The 17927-nt window shown below is 39.3% G+C and overlaps 1 protein-coding gene across 2 annotated transcripts in view; it reads left to right on the plus strand.

Annotated features, from left to right (window-relative positions):
- The window catches only part of ZDHHC2 (zinc finger DHHC-type palmitoyltransferase 2), an 83730-nt gene that overhangs the window by 27621 nt on the left and 38182 nt on the right, over positions 1-17927 (plus strand). Inside the window, exons 2-3 of one of the 2 annotated variants that reach the window (XM_062213761.1) lie at positions 16620-16646; positions 17813-17907. In XM_062213761.1, coding sequence (XP_062069745.1) covers positions 16620-16646; positions 17813-17907 — 122 coding nt within the window. The remainder of the gene's footprint in view (positions 1-16619; positions 16647-17812; positions 17908-17927) is intronic. The other variant, XM_062213762.1, reaches the window with a different exon arrangement.

A 17927-nucleotide genomic window follows, 5' to 3' on the forward strand; every position in this document is an offset into this window, starting at 1 on the left:
GGTTCTCTATGTCTTCATGACTTAATTTTGGTAGGTTGAATGTGTCCAGGTATCTATTAATTTCTTCTAGGTTTCTTGATTTGTTGGCATGCAGCTCATTGAATTCCTGATAATTCTTTTTATTTTCTGTGATATCTGTTGTTATAGTTCCTTACTCATCTCTAATTTTATTGATTTGGATCTTCTCCCTGTTTTTTGGTTAGTTGGGCCAGTGGTGTATCAGTTTTGATTATTTAACTCATCATTTCACTGATCTTTTGTATTTTTTCTTGGTTTCAGTGTCGTTTTTTTCTTCTTTAATTTTAATTATTTCTTTCCTCCTACTAATTTTGGGTCCCATTTGTTGTTTTTCCTAGGTCCTTGAGATGCACTGATAGCTTATTCATTTGATTTCTTTTCAATTTCTTGATGTAGGCACCAGTTGCTGTATACTTCCCTGTTAACACTGCTTCTGCAGTAGCCCTTAAGTTCTGTTACAATGTATTGTCATCTTCATTCATTTCTAGAATTTTTTTTTTATTTCTCTTTGGATTTCTTCTGTGGCCCACTGTTCATTCAATAGCATATTGTTCAGTCTAAATGTTTGCATATGTTCTAGAGATTCTTGAGTTGTTGATTTCAAGCTTCATTCATTTGTGGTCAGAGAAGATGCATGATATGATTTTATTTTTTTTGAATTTGCTGAGACTTGCTTTATGGCCTAGCAAATGGTCTATCTTAGAAAAAGTTCCATGCACTGATGAGAATAATGTGTATTCTGCAACTGTGGATGAAAAGTTCTGTAGATATCAATTAAATCCTTTTGGTCCATAGTGTTGATTAGCTCTGTTGTTTCTTTGTTGATTTTCTGTCAGATTGACCTGTCCATTGCTGAAAGTGCGGTATTGAAATCCTCCATTACTATTGTACTGTAGTCTATGTCTCCCTTTAGATCTGTTAACTTTTCTTCTAAATAACCAGGGGTCCTATAATTGGGTGCATATACATTTATTATTGTCACATCTTCTTGTTGAATTTATCCCTTAATCAAATCCTTACAATTTCTGTTTGTTATGGAAGGTCTTTATTTCACCTTCATTCATAAATGTTAGCTTTGTAAGGTACAGTATTCTCACTTGATATTTTTTTCCTCTTAAAACTTAGATTGTCTCTGTATTCTCTCCTGGCCAGTGGGATTTCTAATGAGAAGTCCTTGCCTGTGAATCTAATTGAAATTTCTATTTACTCTGAAAGTAATCTGGCATTTTTCTTGTGTACATTTTAGAATCTATCCTTTACATTTTATTGTGGAGAGTTTAAATAAATTGTGTCATGGTGAAGAACTTTTCTGGTCATGTCTGTTAGGAGTTTTATTTGCTTCTTGTACTTTGATGTCCCTTTCTTTCTCTAAATTGGGGAAGTTTCTATAATTATTTCACTAAATAGGCCTTCTAAGCCATTCTCTCTTTCAGTGCCTTCAGGAACTTCTAAGACTGTTGGGTCATTGGTAGTATCCTATACATCTCTAACACTAATTTAATTTTTCTAATTTCTTCTTTTCTGACTGTAAAATTTCCAAAGATTTGTCTTATAACTTGGATATTCTTTCTTCTAGTTCACCAAGTCTATTGTTAAGGATTTCCCCTGCATTTTTTGTCTGACCTATTGAATTCTTTATTTCTAATATTTCATTTTGGTTTCTCTTTAAAATCTCAATTTCATGGGAAAAATTTTCATTCATTTCATGTATGGATTACTTTAATTAATGGATTTGCTTCTCATTGCTTCTGAGTAATCCTGTGATTAATCTTTTGAATTCTATTTCAGGCATTTCATCAATCTCTCCATCTTCACATTCTATCATTGAAGTGTTGTGATCTTTGGTGAGGGGGTCATGTTGTCTTTCTTATTTTTGTTTAATGAATTTCTGCATTTATCTTTAGACATTTTTGGAGATACCTGTTGGCTTTTTTCTCTGATGGCTTTTGTATTTGAATTATGTTTCTGTGGCTTAGTGGAGTGTCTGCTCTGTCAGTGACTACCCAGAGCTGTGTGCTGAGTGTATCCAGTGAGCTCTGGTCAGTGATGCAGTGTGGAGTGAGTATCCAGGGTAACACTCAAAATAGGCACAGTAGATATTTTTTTTTTATCAGAAGGGAGGGTTTGATCACCTCCACTGGCATAATCACACCCTCACCTCCTGTCTTCCAAGTGATCATTGTCTGGGTGTTAGTCCACAGTGGGTACAGTAAGAACTGCACACAGTATCTGTGCAGTCCTCATTCTGAGCTTGGATCCTGTTGCAGTGACCCACTCTCAGGAAATCAAGGAGTTCTGAGTGTGTGGAGCCACTCACAGTGATTGCTGAGAGACCCTGCTATACCCTTCACCCGCTCATGCAGTCAGAGTTCCCATAGTCTCAGGACACAAAGCTCCTACAATCTCAGTGTGCAGAGTATCTACTCTGCCCCTCTAGCCTGTCCTGTCCACAGAGAGGCAGAGACATTTCCAGAGCCCGCTGTCTTTAGAAGCTCTGCCTAAGTGTTTGAACCCCAGAGCCTGTGATATGTTGAGATGCTGAGGGCACCTCACAGTCCTGTGGGTGCCCATTTGCCTGTCAGTCCTCCCATCCCTACTTGAAGTCAATTGGGATCATGGATTTTTCCCTCTAGTAAAATCCCTGAGTTGCATGGATTCACAGGATCTGTGGGATGCAGCCCTTTCTCATTTCACAGTGGTGCTTTCTTACCACTGGTTGCCGGGTACATGTACCCAAGCCACTGACAGAGCTACTTAACAAGATGACGTCCATCTTGTCTTGGCCAGTTGCTGTGAGTGTGCACAAGAGCTAGTGCTGCTGTTCTATATGTCCAGGATGGCACCTGCCCTCTCTCAGCTGGTTGCCAGGTGCTGTTGTGGAGGAGATGGAGTGGGAGAAATGTGCCCCCTTTTTTCCTGCTACATTAGCAGGTATCCTGTGCCCCACAAGGCTTCATGCCAGCCTCATGCAGGTTCTTCCTCCAGCTATATCACCAGTGGAATGGGCTGCTGCAGTCTGCTCTCACCTCACTCTCCAAGCAAACTTTCTCTCAGGCTCTCGGTTGCTGGCATCCTGTGTTACGTCCATGCTTGCGCTGTGCGTTTACTCCTTCCATGTAGGTCCTTGGGCCCCTCTTCATTCTGTAGAATTTCCACTGTCGTTTTCTCCCTAACTCTCCCCTGAGAATGCACTCTCTCCAATTTTTTTTTTTTAAATGCTGGTTTTTTAAGATTCATTTTATTTATTTGAAAGAGTTACAAAGAGAGCAAGAGCGAGAGAGCGAGAGCGAGAGAGAGAGAGAGAGAGAGAGAGGGAAGTCTTCCATTCTGCTGGTTCACTTCCTCAATGACCGCAACAGCCAGAGCTGAGCTGATCCAAAGCCTGGAGCTTCTTCCGGGTCTCCCACGTGGGCTCAGGGGCCTAAGGACTTGGGCCATCTTAACTGCTTTCCCAGGCCATAGCAGAGAGTTGGATCAGAAGAGGAACAGCCAGGACTTGAACCAGTGCCCATATGGGATGCCAGCACTGCAGAATGGGGCTTAAACCCGCTGTGCCACAGTGCCATTCCCTCCACTTTTTTTTAAACTATCTTCTCCTAGCATGGAACAGTAAGCTCCCTCCCCATTTCACCATCTTGCAACCTTTAAGGACCTGTAGAACTCCTGTTCTTACTGTATCAGCGTTTAGTTCATTGTTTAGTGTTTATCATCCATGTTCAACTAATGACCACTAGTATGTGCCAGATTCTATTCTAGGTGCCTTTCTTCCCCTAGTTTAACTCTGAAAACACCCCGGTCAGATAAATATTGAGACTAAGTCCAGATGAGCTAAGTTATTGGTCACAACAGAAATCAAACTTCAAACAGGATTCAGATCTCAAGGAGAGACATGGAAAAGAAACACATGAATTTAAAAATATCATGACAGATTGCACTACATGCTGAGAACATCGTTTTATATCAGGATGGTGATTGTAAGGATGAAGCAGTTGGGGATCCTCTGTGAGAAGCTGACTTTTCATTTGCAACCAAATAAGGTGAACAGGGTGAGCTTGGTGTGGAGGTGTGTTGAGGAGCTTTGCAGACACGGTGAGGTCACTAAGGTTCATGAGATCTGGAAACAGAAGTGCAGCGTGGGTGCAGTATGGTGAAAAAGGAAACCCATGACAAGAAGTGATCTTGGAGGAGAGGGAGGCAGGGACCAGATCACACTTGAGCACTGAGGCTGACATGAAGAATTTGGGTGTGATATGTACATTTACTGCACAGTCTTGATTGTACATTTACTGCACAGCCTTGGAAGGGTTTTTAATGAGATGACCTCATCGATTTACATTTTACAAGAGATTGCGATTTTCCTACTGCAAAGTGATTTTTAAGGAACTGTGAAAATTCAACAGCAAGGAATGTGGGCTTTCTTACAGTGTGTGTGATTAGGACTGGCTTTTGTGGTAACAGAGTCCAAAAGGAAACCAGGTGTTTGGGATTCAGTTTCTGTGCAATGTCCACTTCCTTTATTTCTATTCTGATGCTACTTGTCTGTTCTGGATAGAACAGTTCCTATAAGTCCATGATGAATTTATTTTTAAAATGACTTTCGCCCTATGTTTTTAAAAGTCAGTAATTTTGGAGGGGAGGATGCATCAAAATATGATTGAAGGTAATTTTATGGGCAGAGGAACCTTTAAGATGAAGTACAAATGTTTGTTTCAACAATAAAGTGAAAGCACAGCTAAGCCGATGCCTTGATCAAGGTCACATGTTTTGGAAGAATTAATGTAGAGTCCAGGTCTCCTTCTGCCCAGTTTTTAAATACCAGTGTCAGAGGTCTGGAGGGGGCACTATTATTAACAAGATTTATGGGACAAGAAAGCCCAGCATGGTGACAGCATCGAGCACAGGAGGGCGGTGGTGAGATATTGTTGTACTGGAAAGCAAACAAAATTATGATGACATATGAGGACCACAAGGAAAAGAACAGTTTGAAAAAGACTAAAAATAGATTTGTAAGGAAAACAATTCAGAAAAAATGTATTATGAAGAAAAGGATACAGTTAGACGTAAGATGGAAATATTACTGTAAATAATATACTTTTCTTAGGTCTGTCATTAAAATGGTCTGGAAGCTGTATCAATTTTTGACCTCTTCTACACTGGAAGTGAATTAGAACTTTGTGGGAAGTAGCTGAATGGACAAAGGATTCTGTTTCAAGGGGTTCCCACTGGCCAGTTTTGTCAAAAACTTTGCTGTCATTTGACAAATTCTTTGAGAAAGGGCATAACTAACCCTGTAGAGTTACTTGAGTGCAGAGACTTAGCAGGCAGGATGTCGGGAACCTGGAGAGAGACACTAGGAATCGTGGGGATAAGACGTGAAAGTTGGCTGAAGTGCTAGGGAATTTGTGGGTAGAGACACTGACTTTGTATGTGTGTTTAAGTAAGTTTACCTGAAAAAAAGCCAGAAAAATGTGATGGCCCTAGGGACCTGCGGTCAAGGAAGGGATTTTGTTAGGAGATTTCCATTGCCACTCATGTTTTTGTTTTAATCTTTTGGGTCTGAGCTGCTGCTTCTATTATTTAATTGCAAACATCCTAATAACATCATTTTTGTTCAGTTAATTTTTTAAAGATTTATTTTATTTATTTGAAAGGCAGAGTTACAGAGAGGCAGAGGCAGAGGCAGAGAGAGAGAGAAAGGTCTTCCATTCACTGGTTCACTCCCCAGGTGGCTGTCATGGCCGGAGCTGTGCTTATCTCAATCCAGGAGCTGGGAGCTTCTTCCGGCCTCCCACGCAGGTGATGGGGCCCAAAGACTTGGGCCATCTTCTGCTGATTCCCTAGGCCATAGCAGAGAGCTGTATTGGAAGTGGAGCAACTGGAATTGAACCTACACCCATATGGAATGCCGGCACTGCAGACCAGGGCTTTAACCCACTGCACCACAGTGCCAGCCCCCCTAATTTTTAACTTCTAAACCCTAAACTTGTTGAACACAGGCAAGTGGTCTTATTTACCAATTTATTCTCAATAGTAAAAGCACTGTTTAGTCAGTGAATAGTTTTCAGTGAGTTAAAGATAAGCAGAAAAATATAGTTACACTTTAAGATTCATGTATTAGAACCACATCTCTTACTTTTGGTGTTCTTCATCATCAGATCATTTACATGAAGCCAGGAAGTATTCATGTCAGAATGAATCTGGAGCTTGCATAGTGGTTTTATCTAGAAAAGTTACTGTGCAGAATCATTAAGCGTACATGGTTTCTCAAAAGGAGAGAGTATACTTTGAAGATGAGAAAAAGAAAATTGTGATTTACAAGAGAATAAAATCACAATAATTTACATCTGCAATGAAAATAGCTAAAAATCAAATTGTTCTAGAAGCAATTATTATGTAACTGTTCTTTACTAATTTAAGAGGCATATAGTACAAATTTTTATCTACTATGAAAGCAAATTTTAATATCTGAAATTTTGGATTTTGAATGTATTTATGATTAAAAATTGAACCAGATTTAAATTACTAACAGTACTGGGCTATACTTATCAATAGATGTAAGTTTTTGGCAGCAGGTACTTTAAATGTAATCCAAAAGCAAAATTTTTAAAAATCACTTGGTAACAGTCTAGAACTGGAATAATCTTTGGGATGCTCACACTTTTAATGAAGATTACATTTAAATCAATCTAGCTTAAATGGAATCTAATATCTTTAAGGCCCTTTAGAGAATAGGGTAAGAGAGTATCCTTAGGAAATCATATGTGTGTTGAACTGCACTTAATTTGAATAGGATTATTTGTAGTTGCTTTCTGGAGTGGAAAAGGATGTTATGTTGCTTTTCCTCCAGCAGATATGTAAAGATGTAGTGTGTTGTAGTTCCTTTGTTAGTTGCAGTCATAGTTTATTATTAATTTATTTTAAAAAATGAGCTTGGCCTGAAAACTGAAACAAAAAAACCAACATGTATGTTCTTAGTAAAAGAATTCTAGAATAAAAATAAATTATAAATTCAGAATATGAGGGCCCAGTACCGTGGCTCACTTGGTTAATCCTCCGCCTGCGGCACAGACATCCCATGTGGGTGCCAGGTTCTAGTCCTGGTTGCTCCTCTTCCAGTCCAGCTCTCTGCTGTGGCCCGGGAAGGCAGTGGAAGATGGCCCAAGTGCTTTGGCCCCTGCACCCTCATGGGAGACTAGAAGGAAGCACCTGGCTCCTGGCTTCGGATTAGTGCAGCGCCGGCCATTACAGCCATTTGGGGAGTGAACCAACGGAAGGAAGACCTTTCTCTCTGTCTCTCTCTCTCACTGTCTATAAATACGGAGTGTCTACCTGTCAAATAAATAAAAAATTCTGAATATGATGGTTGGGGCTGGCACTGTGGCATAACTGGTAAAGCTGCTGTCTGCAATGCTGGAATTGCCTATTGGCTCCGGTTTGATAACTGGCTGCTCCACTTCGGATCCAGCTCCCTGCTAGTGACCTGGGAAAGCAGCACAAGATGGCCCAGGTGCTTGGGCCCCTGCCACCTACATGGAAGCCCTGGAAGAAGCTCATGGCTCCGCCCTGGCAATTGCAGCCACTTGGGGAGTGAACCAGCTTCTGGGAAGACCTTTCTCTGTCTCTCCCTCTCTCTTTAACTCTGACTTTCAAATAAATAAGAAAATCTTTAAAAAAAGGAATATGATGGTTAACTTTATTTGTCAACTTGGCGTGGCCAGTTGTTTAGATAAATACCTGCCTAGATGTTGCTGTGAAGGTCTGGTTTAGATGCAGCTGATGTTGTGTCAGATTTTGAGAATAGATTGTCTTCTTATTTAAAAAAAATATTTATTTGAAAGTCAGAGTTACACAGAGACAGGAGAGGCAGAGGTGGGGGGAGAGATCCTCCATACAATAGTTCACTCCCCAATTGGCCACAACGGCCGAAGGTGCACCTATCTGAAGCCAGGAGCTAGGAACTTCTTCTGGCCTCCCACACAGGTGCAGGGGCCCAAAGACTTGGGCCATCTTCTACTGCTTTCCCAGGCCATAGCAGAGAGCTGGATTGGAAGTGGAGCAGCCAGGTCTTGAACCGGCCCCGTGAGAATAGATTGTCTTCTGTAATATGTGTGAGCCTCATATAATCAGTTGAAGACCTTTAGAGAAAAGATGACATATATGTTAGATGTTATACACACACACAATTGGTTCTGCTTGAAGAACCCTAATACACAGGGGCTAGAAACCTTGTTCTGTGAGGGCCAGATAGTAAATATTTTAGGCTTTGTAACCATACCATCCCTATCACAACTGTCCATCTCTGCCATTATAACACAAATGCAGACACATAAGTGAACGGATGTGCATGTGTTCAAATAAAATTTAATGTACAGAGGCAGGTGGCTGGTTTTATTTCCTTGAGGACTGTAGTTTATTGACTCTGGATTAAATGCTTGCTTAGTCATTCAAGCAAACGTGGTTAGAGGGTAAGGGGGTATTAGAGGATGTTTTCCAAGCCACGTTGGCTCAAGGAGCAGTTTGTCATCCGTTTGATTTTGGAGACTGTTACTTTGACAGTCTTACTCTCCAACTTTGGGTTTACCGGTTTTATTTTTGCACAGGATTTTTAAAGAACAATCAATGCTACAGCAGGAAAAAAACAAAGAATCAAAGCAACTATCATTCTTATCCATTTTTTTCTTACTGATAGCAACTAAGTGGTGTTGGTAGCATTTTTATTTCTTTATTTTTAAACTTTTATTTAATAAACACAAACTTCAAATGTACAATTTTTGGGTTATAACCCAAAAATATAACCACCCTCCCACGTGCAAACCATCCCATTCTTCATCAAGATTCATTTTTAAATCAAAGCAACTATCACTCCTATCAATTTTAAACTAATGACTGACAAATTCAGCCTTTTCTCTAATGCCCCAACCTGTTTTATAAAAGCAATGGTTAGGGAGAAAGGGGATTAGACAGAAAGTGATGATGGCCTAAACTGTGAGCCTTGCAGTATCTGTGACAGTTACAGATTCTAAGATAAAGTTTTTGAAGGCCTTAATTATACTTTTGGCAAAGAGGAGCATCCTCAGTAACTATAGTAATCATTTATCATTCCCATTCTCTCATCCTGTGCACCATCAGTGCCAAGAAAGTGCTGCAATTCCTGTACCACAATTAATGGGATTGTTTCGAGTTCAGGAGATGTATTAGAAGGGTAGACATCTCCAAAGCAAAAGATTTTCACTGTAGGACATGGACCAGAAAGAAATTAGGCTCAGCCAAGATAAAATTAGGCAAATCATTTTTTGAAATCAAAACGAAAATTATGACTCACAGTGTAACTTTGTGTACCAAATGTTAAGACTGACGGATATTTTGTCGGTAGTGCTGTCTTCCCAAGAGTAAATTGCATCAAACATCAGCAGCAAACGTAAGATTTAGGCCTTCTTTTTAAAGTAATTGTTTTTACTCATTAAGTTAAACAGTGTCACATCCAAAAAGTGTCATCTCACTTTTAACAGCTGTTTTCACAAGGACTACGTGCCCCATCAAGTCTGAAGGTTCTGTCTCTCTTGTTACTCTGTTGGGGATGAGTACCACCTGTTTTTGTTTCTACTAAACAAGTTTCTGGAATGACACATCTGTGTAAACAAGCCATTTACTTACATGATATTGAGATTTACATGATCTCACTGTGTATTTTCACTTGCAAAGGCTATTTTTGTTCAGAATTTTGCTTACATTTCTTTCAAGAGCCTGTGGAAATACTGACTTTCCTCTTTGCAGTTTTTCTTCATTTTAATCTCCTTTCCTGTATATCCTGTATTACGGTTAGAATTAGCAAAAATAAATATGATGTCATTGTTTGTAAATGTGTGGGGCTTTGTGCCAGGCAGTTGGTAAGTACATCCCATACACTACCGCTTTTACCTCTCACAGCAGCCCTCATGATACTGCTATTGTTGGTATTCCCTGCATTTTATGGTGAATTAGAGGAATAGCTTGTGTCAGGTGCAAAGGCCAGAGATGAGATTGAGCTGTACTTGTCTTTATCCAAAACATTTGCTCTCTGTACTACTATGTATAGTTATATTCTCTTTTTCATTTTGACAGAACCAAAATGGGGGAGGGAACCCTAGAAACTTTGGAACATTTCTGTTTCAAAATTACTTGAAACCCAATTGATACCAGTGTCTGTCAGCCTTTTCTCTTCTCAAGGAGCATGGGTCACTTTGTCTTCTCCCTCTCTCCTTTCTTTGGAGAGGCATTTTCTTTACTTCTGGACCGTTATACCAGCAAAACAATACAGAGAACACTACTCTTGGTGTTTTCAGTGGCTAGTTGAATTTCTACAATGGGCTAAGGTGACAGTGTAAAAGAGATAACTTCATTCTTGAGTTTTTCATGCCTGCAAAAGAATAAATTAGCATTTCTTCTATGTCTGCTTTGATCTGCCACTTTTAAATGATTTGGATTAGTTGTGTTTTCTGCTGTCCAAGTCACTCTTTCAGGAAACACTGACGGGTCAGATGATGTATGCCAGATATAATGTTTTAATGAGGAATTCATTTAATATGATCCAGCAGAACCCAAAGTCATAATATCTTTCCACATGCATGAAATCTTAAAATTGAAAATAAAAGAATTTCTACCACAGTATGCTACTAACTGTGATTTTGAGGAATGCTCATTTACTTTAATTAAAACCAAGTAAAAATCAGTTTTTCTTTAGAAATATAAGGTTGGTATTTGGCACAATGGCTAGGATGTCACTTGGGATACCTGCATTCCATACTGGGATTTTTGGGTTCAATTTCCAGCTCTGCTGTTGATCCTAGCTTCCTACCAATGTGTATCCTAGATGAAAGCAGGTTTCAGATCCTCCCATCTTCAAGGTGTGTACCATCTCCAAGTCTGTGTTTCTCAACCTGGGCCTTATGCTGCCTTTTTATAAGGAGTGGAAACAGAAATGATGACTGGGTTATCTTAAAGAGTGAGGATGAGGTTAGTGTGCGTGCAAGGTTAGCCTGCAAGACCCTAACTCCCTCCAAATTCTTCTCTGAGTTCCTCCACACAAAGAAGCCTCAAGCAGGCCATGGAGAGTGTTCTGTCTCCTCACAGAGATGATTCAGAGCAACCCACAATAAGGGAGGGAGGTCCCTGCCACCCACCTGGGAGACCTGGATTGTGCTCCTGGTTCCTGCTTCGCATCTCCCAGGCTGTAAGGTAGTGGATGAGCAATCTCTGTCTGTCTCCCTCTCTACCTTTCAAATGAATAAAAATTTTTAAATATAAATAATTATATGTTTATCTCAATAACTGGCTTTAAGAGAATAGACTAAAAATGGCTTTAAAACCCCTGAAATTTCTCTAGGTTGCAGCTGGAGAATAGTTATCAGCATACTTTTTAAAGATATTTTATTTATCAGCATAATTTTTAAAAATTTTTTATTTATTTATTTGACAGGCAGAGTTACAGACAGTGAAAGAGAGAGACAGAGAGAAAGGTCTTCCTTCCGCTGGTTCACTCCCCAAGTGGCCGCAACGGCTGGAGTTGTGCCGATCCGAAGCCAGGAGCCAGATGCCTCCTTCTGGTCTCCCATGCGGGTGCAGGGCCCAAGCACTTGGGCCATCCTCCACTGCTTTCCCAGGCCACAGCAGAGAGCTGGACTGGAAGAGGAGCAACCGGAATGCTGGTGCTGCAGGTGGAGGATTAACCTAGTGTGCCATGGCACGGGCCCCTATCAGCATAATTTTTAAATGGACTACATTGAAACTCTGTGAAGTAAGGAATGAAATTAAATAATAATTTGTTAGGGCTGGCGCTGTGGCTCACTTGGTTAATCCTCCGCCTGTGGTGCCGGCATCCCATATGGGCACCGGGTTCTAGTCCCAGTTGCTCCTCTTCTCTGCTAGAAAAGTAGTGGAGGATGGCCCAAGTGCTTGGGCCCCTGCAGCCACATGGGAGACCAGAAGGAAGCACCTGGCTCTTGGCTTTGGACTGGCGCAGCGCCAGCCATGGCGGCCATTTGGGGAGTGAACCAATGGAAGGAAGACCTTTCTCTCTGTCTCTCTCTATCACTGTCTATAACTCTACCTATTAAATAAGTAAAAAATAATAATAATAAAAATAATGAGTTAGTGCTAAAAATTCACATTATAAAGTCCAATAATTATTTTTGGAATATCTATCATAAATATGTTCATTATTGCTATTTAATTTTCATGTTGATACAAATAATCAAATTATATTTACTTACCGTTTATATATTTTCCAAAAGGAGTCTATATTCTCTATATTATTTTTGTACACATATGAATTATAAAACATTTGAGGCTAAGTATGCTTAAAGATTCACTAATAAAAATGTAATAAAAATGATTGAAATAAAATAAATTTATTCAAATGTTATTTGAAGATAGCAATTTTATATGTTTTCATGCAATGAGAAGGGAAACCGAATTGACAGCTCTGCCATTAGACTGAAAATTACAAGGAGAATCACTGATCTACTCATTGAGTAAACATGGTTGAGAGAATGTTTATTTTCCAGGTATTCTATATGGAAACTTGGTAGAATCCATATATCTGTTAAGAAAATGTTAATTTGAAAATCTTGATATTGTTATTTAATCAATGAGAAGCCATAAAACTGCTAATATTTATTAAGTCATTTGAGAATAGTTACAGTATATATAATTATATTGGCAGCACATTTGACAGATATAGGATTACTGTCCAGAACACACAAAATACTCTCAATTCCTAAAAGATAAGTAGGCTAATAATAAATTGGGAATTCACTTAAAAGAGATAGGAAATTTAGTTTTATTCATTATTCTATTTTTAAGATAAAGCTAATACTCCGGTTTCACTTCAGATCGTATAAATCTTTTGCCTTTTAAAATAAAGCTGAGCCTCACTAGTAATAAGGAAAATGAATACTAAAATAATGATTTCTTTTTGGCCTGTGGTGTGGACTGAATTTTAAAAGACTTATTTTGGGCTATGCGTTGTGATACAGCAGGTCAACCTTGAGCTGTTTCTTGGGACATCTGCATCCCTTACCAGACTGTCATTTCCAGTTTCAGCCTCTCCACTTCCAACCCAGCTTCCTGTTAGTGCCTCCTGGGAGTCAGCAGATGACGCTGAGCCCCTGCCACCCATGTGGAAGACCTAGTTTAGTTCTGGGCTTCTGGCTTCAGCCTGTCCCTTCCCTGACTGTTGGAGGCATTTTGGGTGTGAACCAGCAGATAGAAAATTGCTAATTCTGTGGCTCTGTTTCCTTGTTAATCTTTTTCTGTCACTCTGCCTTACAAGTGGATAAAAATAAGTAAATATTTTTTAAAAAGGCTTATGTTATACTTGTAGGAAATTGGTTGGACTCAGAAAACTGGCAGGATCAAACCCTTTTGGACTTTCACATTTCGTTTTATAGATGTTAGCAGAATTATTTACTGTACGCAGTTACCCAAGTGTAACTTATTTAATTTTTAAAAAATGGAGCATCTTTGGATTTTGAAGTTTGTCTTGGGAAAAGCAAGCTGTGAATGGCAAAAATAGTTTCATTTTGTTTCAAATTCTTTATTATTATAAATAATGCCATGATGTAAAAGTCTTATTAGTAAGAGCTTCTTACAAGTCAAAATAAAATTTTTTTCTGTGTTTTTATTTCCAAATGTAAGAAAAATCTTTCCCTCGATTATCTCTCCTTTAAAAAAATTTTTAATTTATTTAATAAAGGGAACAGATTTCATGTATTTCATATATACAGTTTTAAGAACATAAAAAGATGTCTTTGAATGCATATCTAGCTAATGAAGCAGTCATTCTGGTCACAAAGATTCTCCGCTTACACGGACTGCTTTTATAGAAAGGTCATCTTGTTTTGCTGTTGTCAGTTCTGACACCTAGAGCCATGGGTTAGCAAATGCATTCCTCTGAAACAGCAGCACACTGGAATGCTGGTGAAGGGTCATTCGTACAGAAGTACCAGTGGGCACAAATTACATTTCCATTTACTTTGATTAGCTCCTCTGTTGGAGCATTTTGATCTAAGCAGGAGTCATCAATTTGGAGCACCTTTTTTTTTTTATCTTATTTATTTTTTATTTTTTTTGGACAGGCTGAGTGGACAGTGAGAGAGAGAGACAGACAGAAAGGTCTTCCTTTGCCGTTGGTTCACCCTCCAATGGCCGCTGCGGCCGGCGCATCTCGCTGATCCGATGGCAGGAGCCAGGTGCTTCTCCTGGTCTCCCATGCGGGTGCAGGGCCCAAGGACTTGGGCCATCCTCCACTGCACTCCCGGGCCACAGCAGAGAGCTGGACTGGAAGAGGAGCAACCGGGACAGAATCCAGCACCCCAACTGGGACCAGAACCCGGTGTGCCAGCAACGCAGGAAGAGGATTAGCCTATTGAGCCGCAGCACCGGCCCAATTTGGAGCACTTTTGAAGATAGGCAGGAGGCCTAGATAGAAATACATAAAGGTGTGGCGGGTTCAGTTGTAAAAGCGAGCTGGCCCCGGGTCCTTCCACCGCCCTCAGAGGAACCCCTTCAGGGGTTCAGTGAGAAAGCGAATCCCAGTGATTGTTTATAGCTCTTGCCCCTATTCCCAGGGAGCTTTTTTGACTTGTTAAACTTATTATTTGGGGAAGCCTTAAGCCTTTGTAGTATAATGCAAATTTATTATCTCAAAAAGTTAAAAAGAAAAAGAGACAGAGGGAGGGAGGAAGAGAATACATTATATTCTCAGAGTTATATCTATTAACTATATTGCATTTGTTAAAAACTTCTTAAAAATTTTTAAAAAGAGAAAAAAGAAATTGAGCACTGACTAGCCTCTCACGTACAAACTTGTAGAACTGGCCATTTGTAAGTCAAAGATCGTGTGTGCCTGCCTGCCCCATAATGGGGATCAGATATGTTAAAAGGAAGCATTTTAAGATGTCATTTCAAGGGTGAGAAGAGGTCTGGAAGTCATATTATGTTGCAAAAAGAGTGCTATTAAGGGGGGCACAGTGACTTTAAAAATGTCAAAGCCAGAGCCAGCGCTATGGCATAGCAGATAAAGCCACCACCTGCAGTGCAGGCTTCCCATATGGGCACTGGTTCAAGTCCACTTCTGATCCAGCTCTCTGCTATGGCCTGGGGAAGCAGTAGAAGATGACCCAAGTGCTTGGGTCCCTGCACTCATGTGGAAGATCTGGAAGAAGCTCCTGGCTCCTGGCTCCTGGCTTTGGATTGGTGCACCTCCAGCCATTGCAGCCAATTGGGGAGTGAACCAGCGGATGGAAGACCTCTCTCTCTGCCTCTCCTTCTCTCTCTGTGTAACTGTGACTTTCAAATAAATAAATAAATCTTTTAAAAAAAGAGATTTATCTATAAAAAATGTCAAAGCCATCATTCACGTTTTCTGTTTATTGCTTGCTATAGCCTGGATATCACGGGTAGAAGCCACAAAGAGACACATTTCAGAGCAGCAGAAGGATGAGTTTTTCACGTTCTTAGAGCAGTCCAGTCATGAAGTGGGCTGTTTCCCAAAGCTCTGAGCCCTGCTGGTGACACTCATTGGCTCCCATAGGAAGGAGCCTGGTTGTATCAGGTAGTCACAAAGCTCTCATTCCAGCTTTTGAAGGTGTTGACATTTCAGTCCAGGACTAAGGCCTGAAATCAGGTGCCTCCTTATAAAGCACAAATACCTAAACAAAGTCAGACTTCCCCTTGGTGTGATGGAGATAGGGCAAAAACTCCAAAAGACTACAGTACAGAGGAAGGCCAAATGGAAAGCAAAACAGACAGACAATTCAATAGCTAAGGAAGTGGTCTTTTTCTCCAGCCTATTTTAGCCTTTATAGCCCTTGTCCCAGTCAGTGGATACCTTGGAATATTTATGAGCATATCTCCATGGATAAAAGGAATTTAAAGATCGTTTACAGTTCATGGATAAAAGGAATTTAAAGATAATTTTTGCTGCAAACATTTTTTAAAATTCATACATAGCTATACACACACACACACACAGAGTACATGTTTTATATGTGCTTTTGAAGATTCCTCATATAATAACATCTGAGGAAAGACATTTTTCCGAGTGCTGCCTGGGCCCTGTGCTGTCCAGAGGAAGCAATTAGAGTCACTAGACATATGAGTTGTACTTTTAGGAATCTGAGAAGACTTTGTGCTGTGGACACATTTCATTTATGAAGAGCTAACTAAGCAGTTTCCAGTGTTTAAAGCAGTAAGTTTCTCTAGGAATGTCATGAACTGGAGAATACCGTTTTGATCTGTACTCTGTAGTTGGAAAGCAAATAGAAATAAGACCCACACAGGACACACTTGAAAAGTGTTGTTTTGCTTTGTGGGAACCAGGGCTCAAATGTACCCAAGAGGCATGGCTGAAGGCAGCCACCAGTCTCTTTTCTCCACCCTCTTTCTACATAATGCTTGCCTGTCCTCTAAATAAGTGAAACAGTTATTTAAAGAATGTTGGTTTGAAGGGAAGCCAAGTTATGAACCTGCTTCAATACTTTATGTCTCTGTCTTGACCCCATTGTTGCCATAAATTTCATATAACCTATTATATATTTTTTCTTCCCTATTTATTTCCATAGTTTCCATGGAAAACATTGGCGAACAAGGTAAAATATATTTTGGTTATAGAAATAAAATATTTAAGTGGTTTGAAGAAAGCCACATTGTATCCATTTAGATTGGTTTTGATTAATGAATTATTCTCTTGAGTTTGTAGAGACAAACTAGGGCTAAAAGCATCTCATTTCTCTAAGTCTCAAGACTGAATTCTTTCAGACAGTTGGCAACAGTTTCTACCTTGAAATAGCTGTAATTGTGCCCAAGATTTCTGTGGTTTTCAGGTACAGAGTTATTAATAGTCTTCTACTTAACTCAGATTACCCCACAACCAAGTCACCCACGTAATTCATAAAAAATATCATTGTTGTAGTCATCTCACACTTAAGGTCCTTATTGAGATAACTAAAAAATTTAATTGTTCTAAATATGAGTATCACATTTTTAGAATTGAAAATTGCTGTTAAAATTTTAAAATGCCAAAATGCTGTATCTTGCAGAATTAGTTGTATATTAATGCACTGTTCCAAATGAATCATTATCACTGTATAAAAGTATTTTAAACATGTATAGGATTTTAAAACTTTATTTTAAACACCACACAAAGTGTATTTATATGCATTATCTGGAAAAAGGATTATTTGTCACTGTTGTTCCATGTAATAAATAAGACAATTGCATTCTGATTAGAGGAAATCACTCTTTTTCATGTGATCTCTGTTTAAATATGTTGTCATTATGACGGCCAACAGCTTTGAGTATAGCTAACCAAGTTAGCACACAGTTCTCAAATAGGAACTGCTTTTGCTTTCCATGTCAGTAAAACAAAGTTCTTAAAGCCTGAATGTTTTGCCATTTGATTGATGTTGTGTTTACTCTGTTAAGTTGCCTTCATGACTGCTTTATTTTTACAGCTCAGGAAAGTCCTTCCCAGCCATTTTGCCAATATATGGGCATGTATGTATGTATAGGTGGAAGGGCCCTATTAGTGGGAATAGACACAATATTTCAGCTAGGGCTATTTTATAAAAAAAAAAAATGTTAGCTTTAGGCATATATTCAGTGAGTTGTGCTCATTCTGATAAGATATAAATTAACTTTCATAATTTGTTATATTGGTGATTTGGTTATTTTAGGACAATAACTTTACTGTGAGTGCTATGATTTCAGTATGTATTTGCATATTGCAATGATAATTATGTTTCTCTCCTTCTAGTTGTGTGCTTGTTGGCTTATCATCTACTTTTCGCGATGTTTGTCTGGTCGTACTGGAAAACTATCTTTACATTACCAATGAATCCTTCAAAAGAAGTAAGTTGAAATAGTCACAG

Source organism: Lepus europaeus, chromosome 16 (genome assembly GCF_033115175.1).
Source record: "Lepus europaeus isolate LE1 chromosome 16, mLepTim1.pri, whole genome shotgun sequence".
In the NCBI taxonomy this organism is placed as follows: domain Eukaryota; kingdom Metazoa; phylum Chordata; class Mammalia; order Lagomorpha; family Leporidae; genus Lepus; species Lepus europaeus.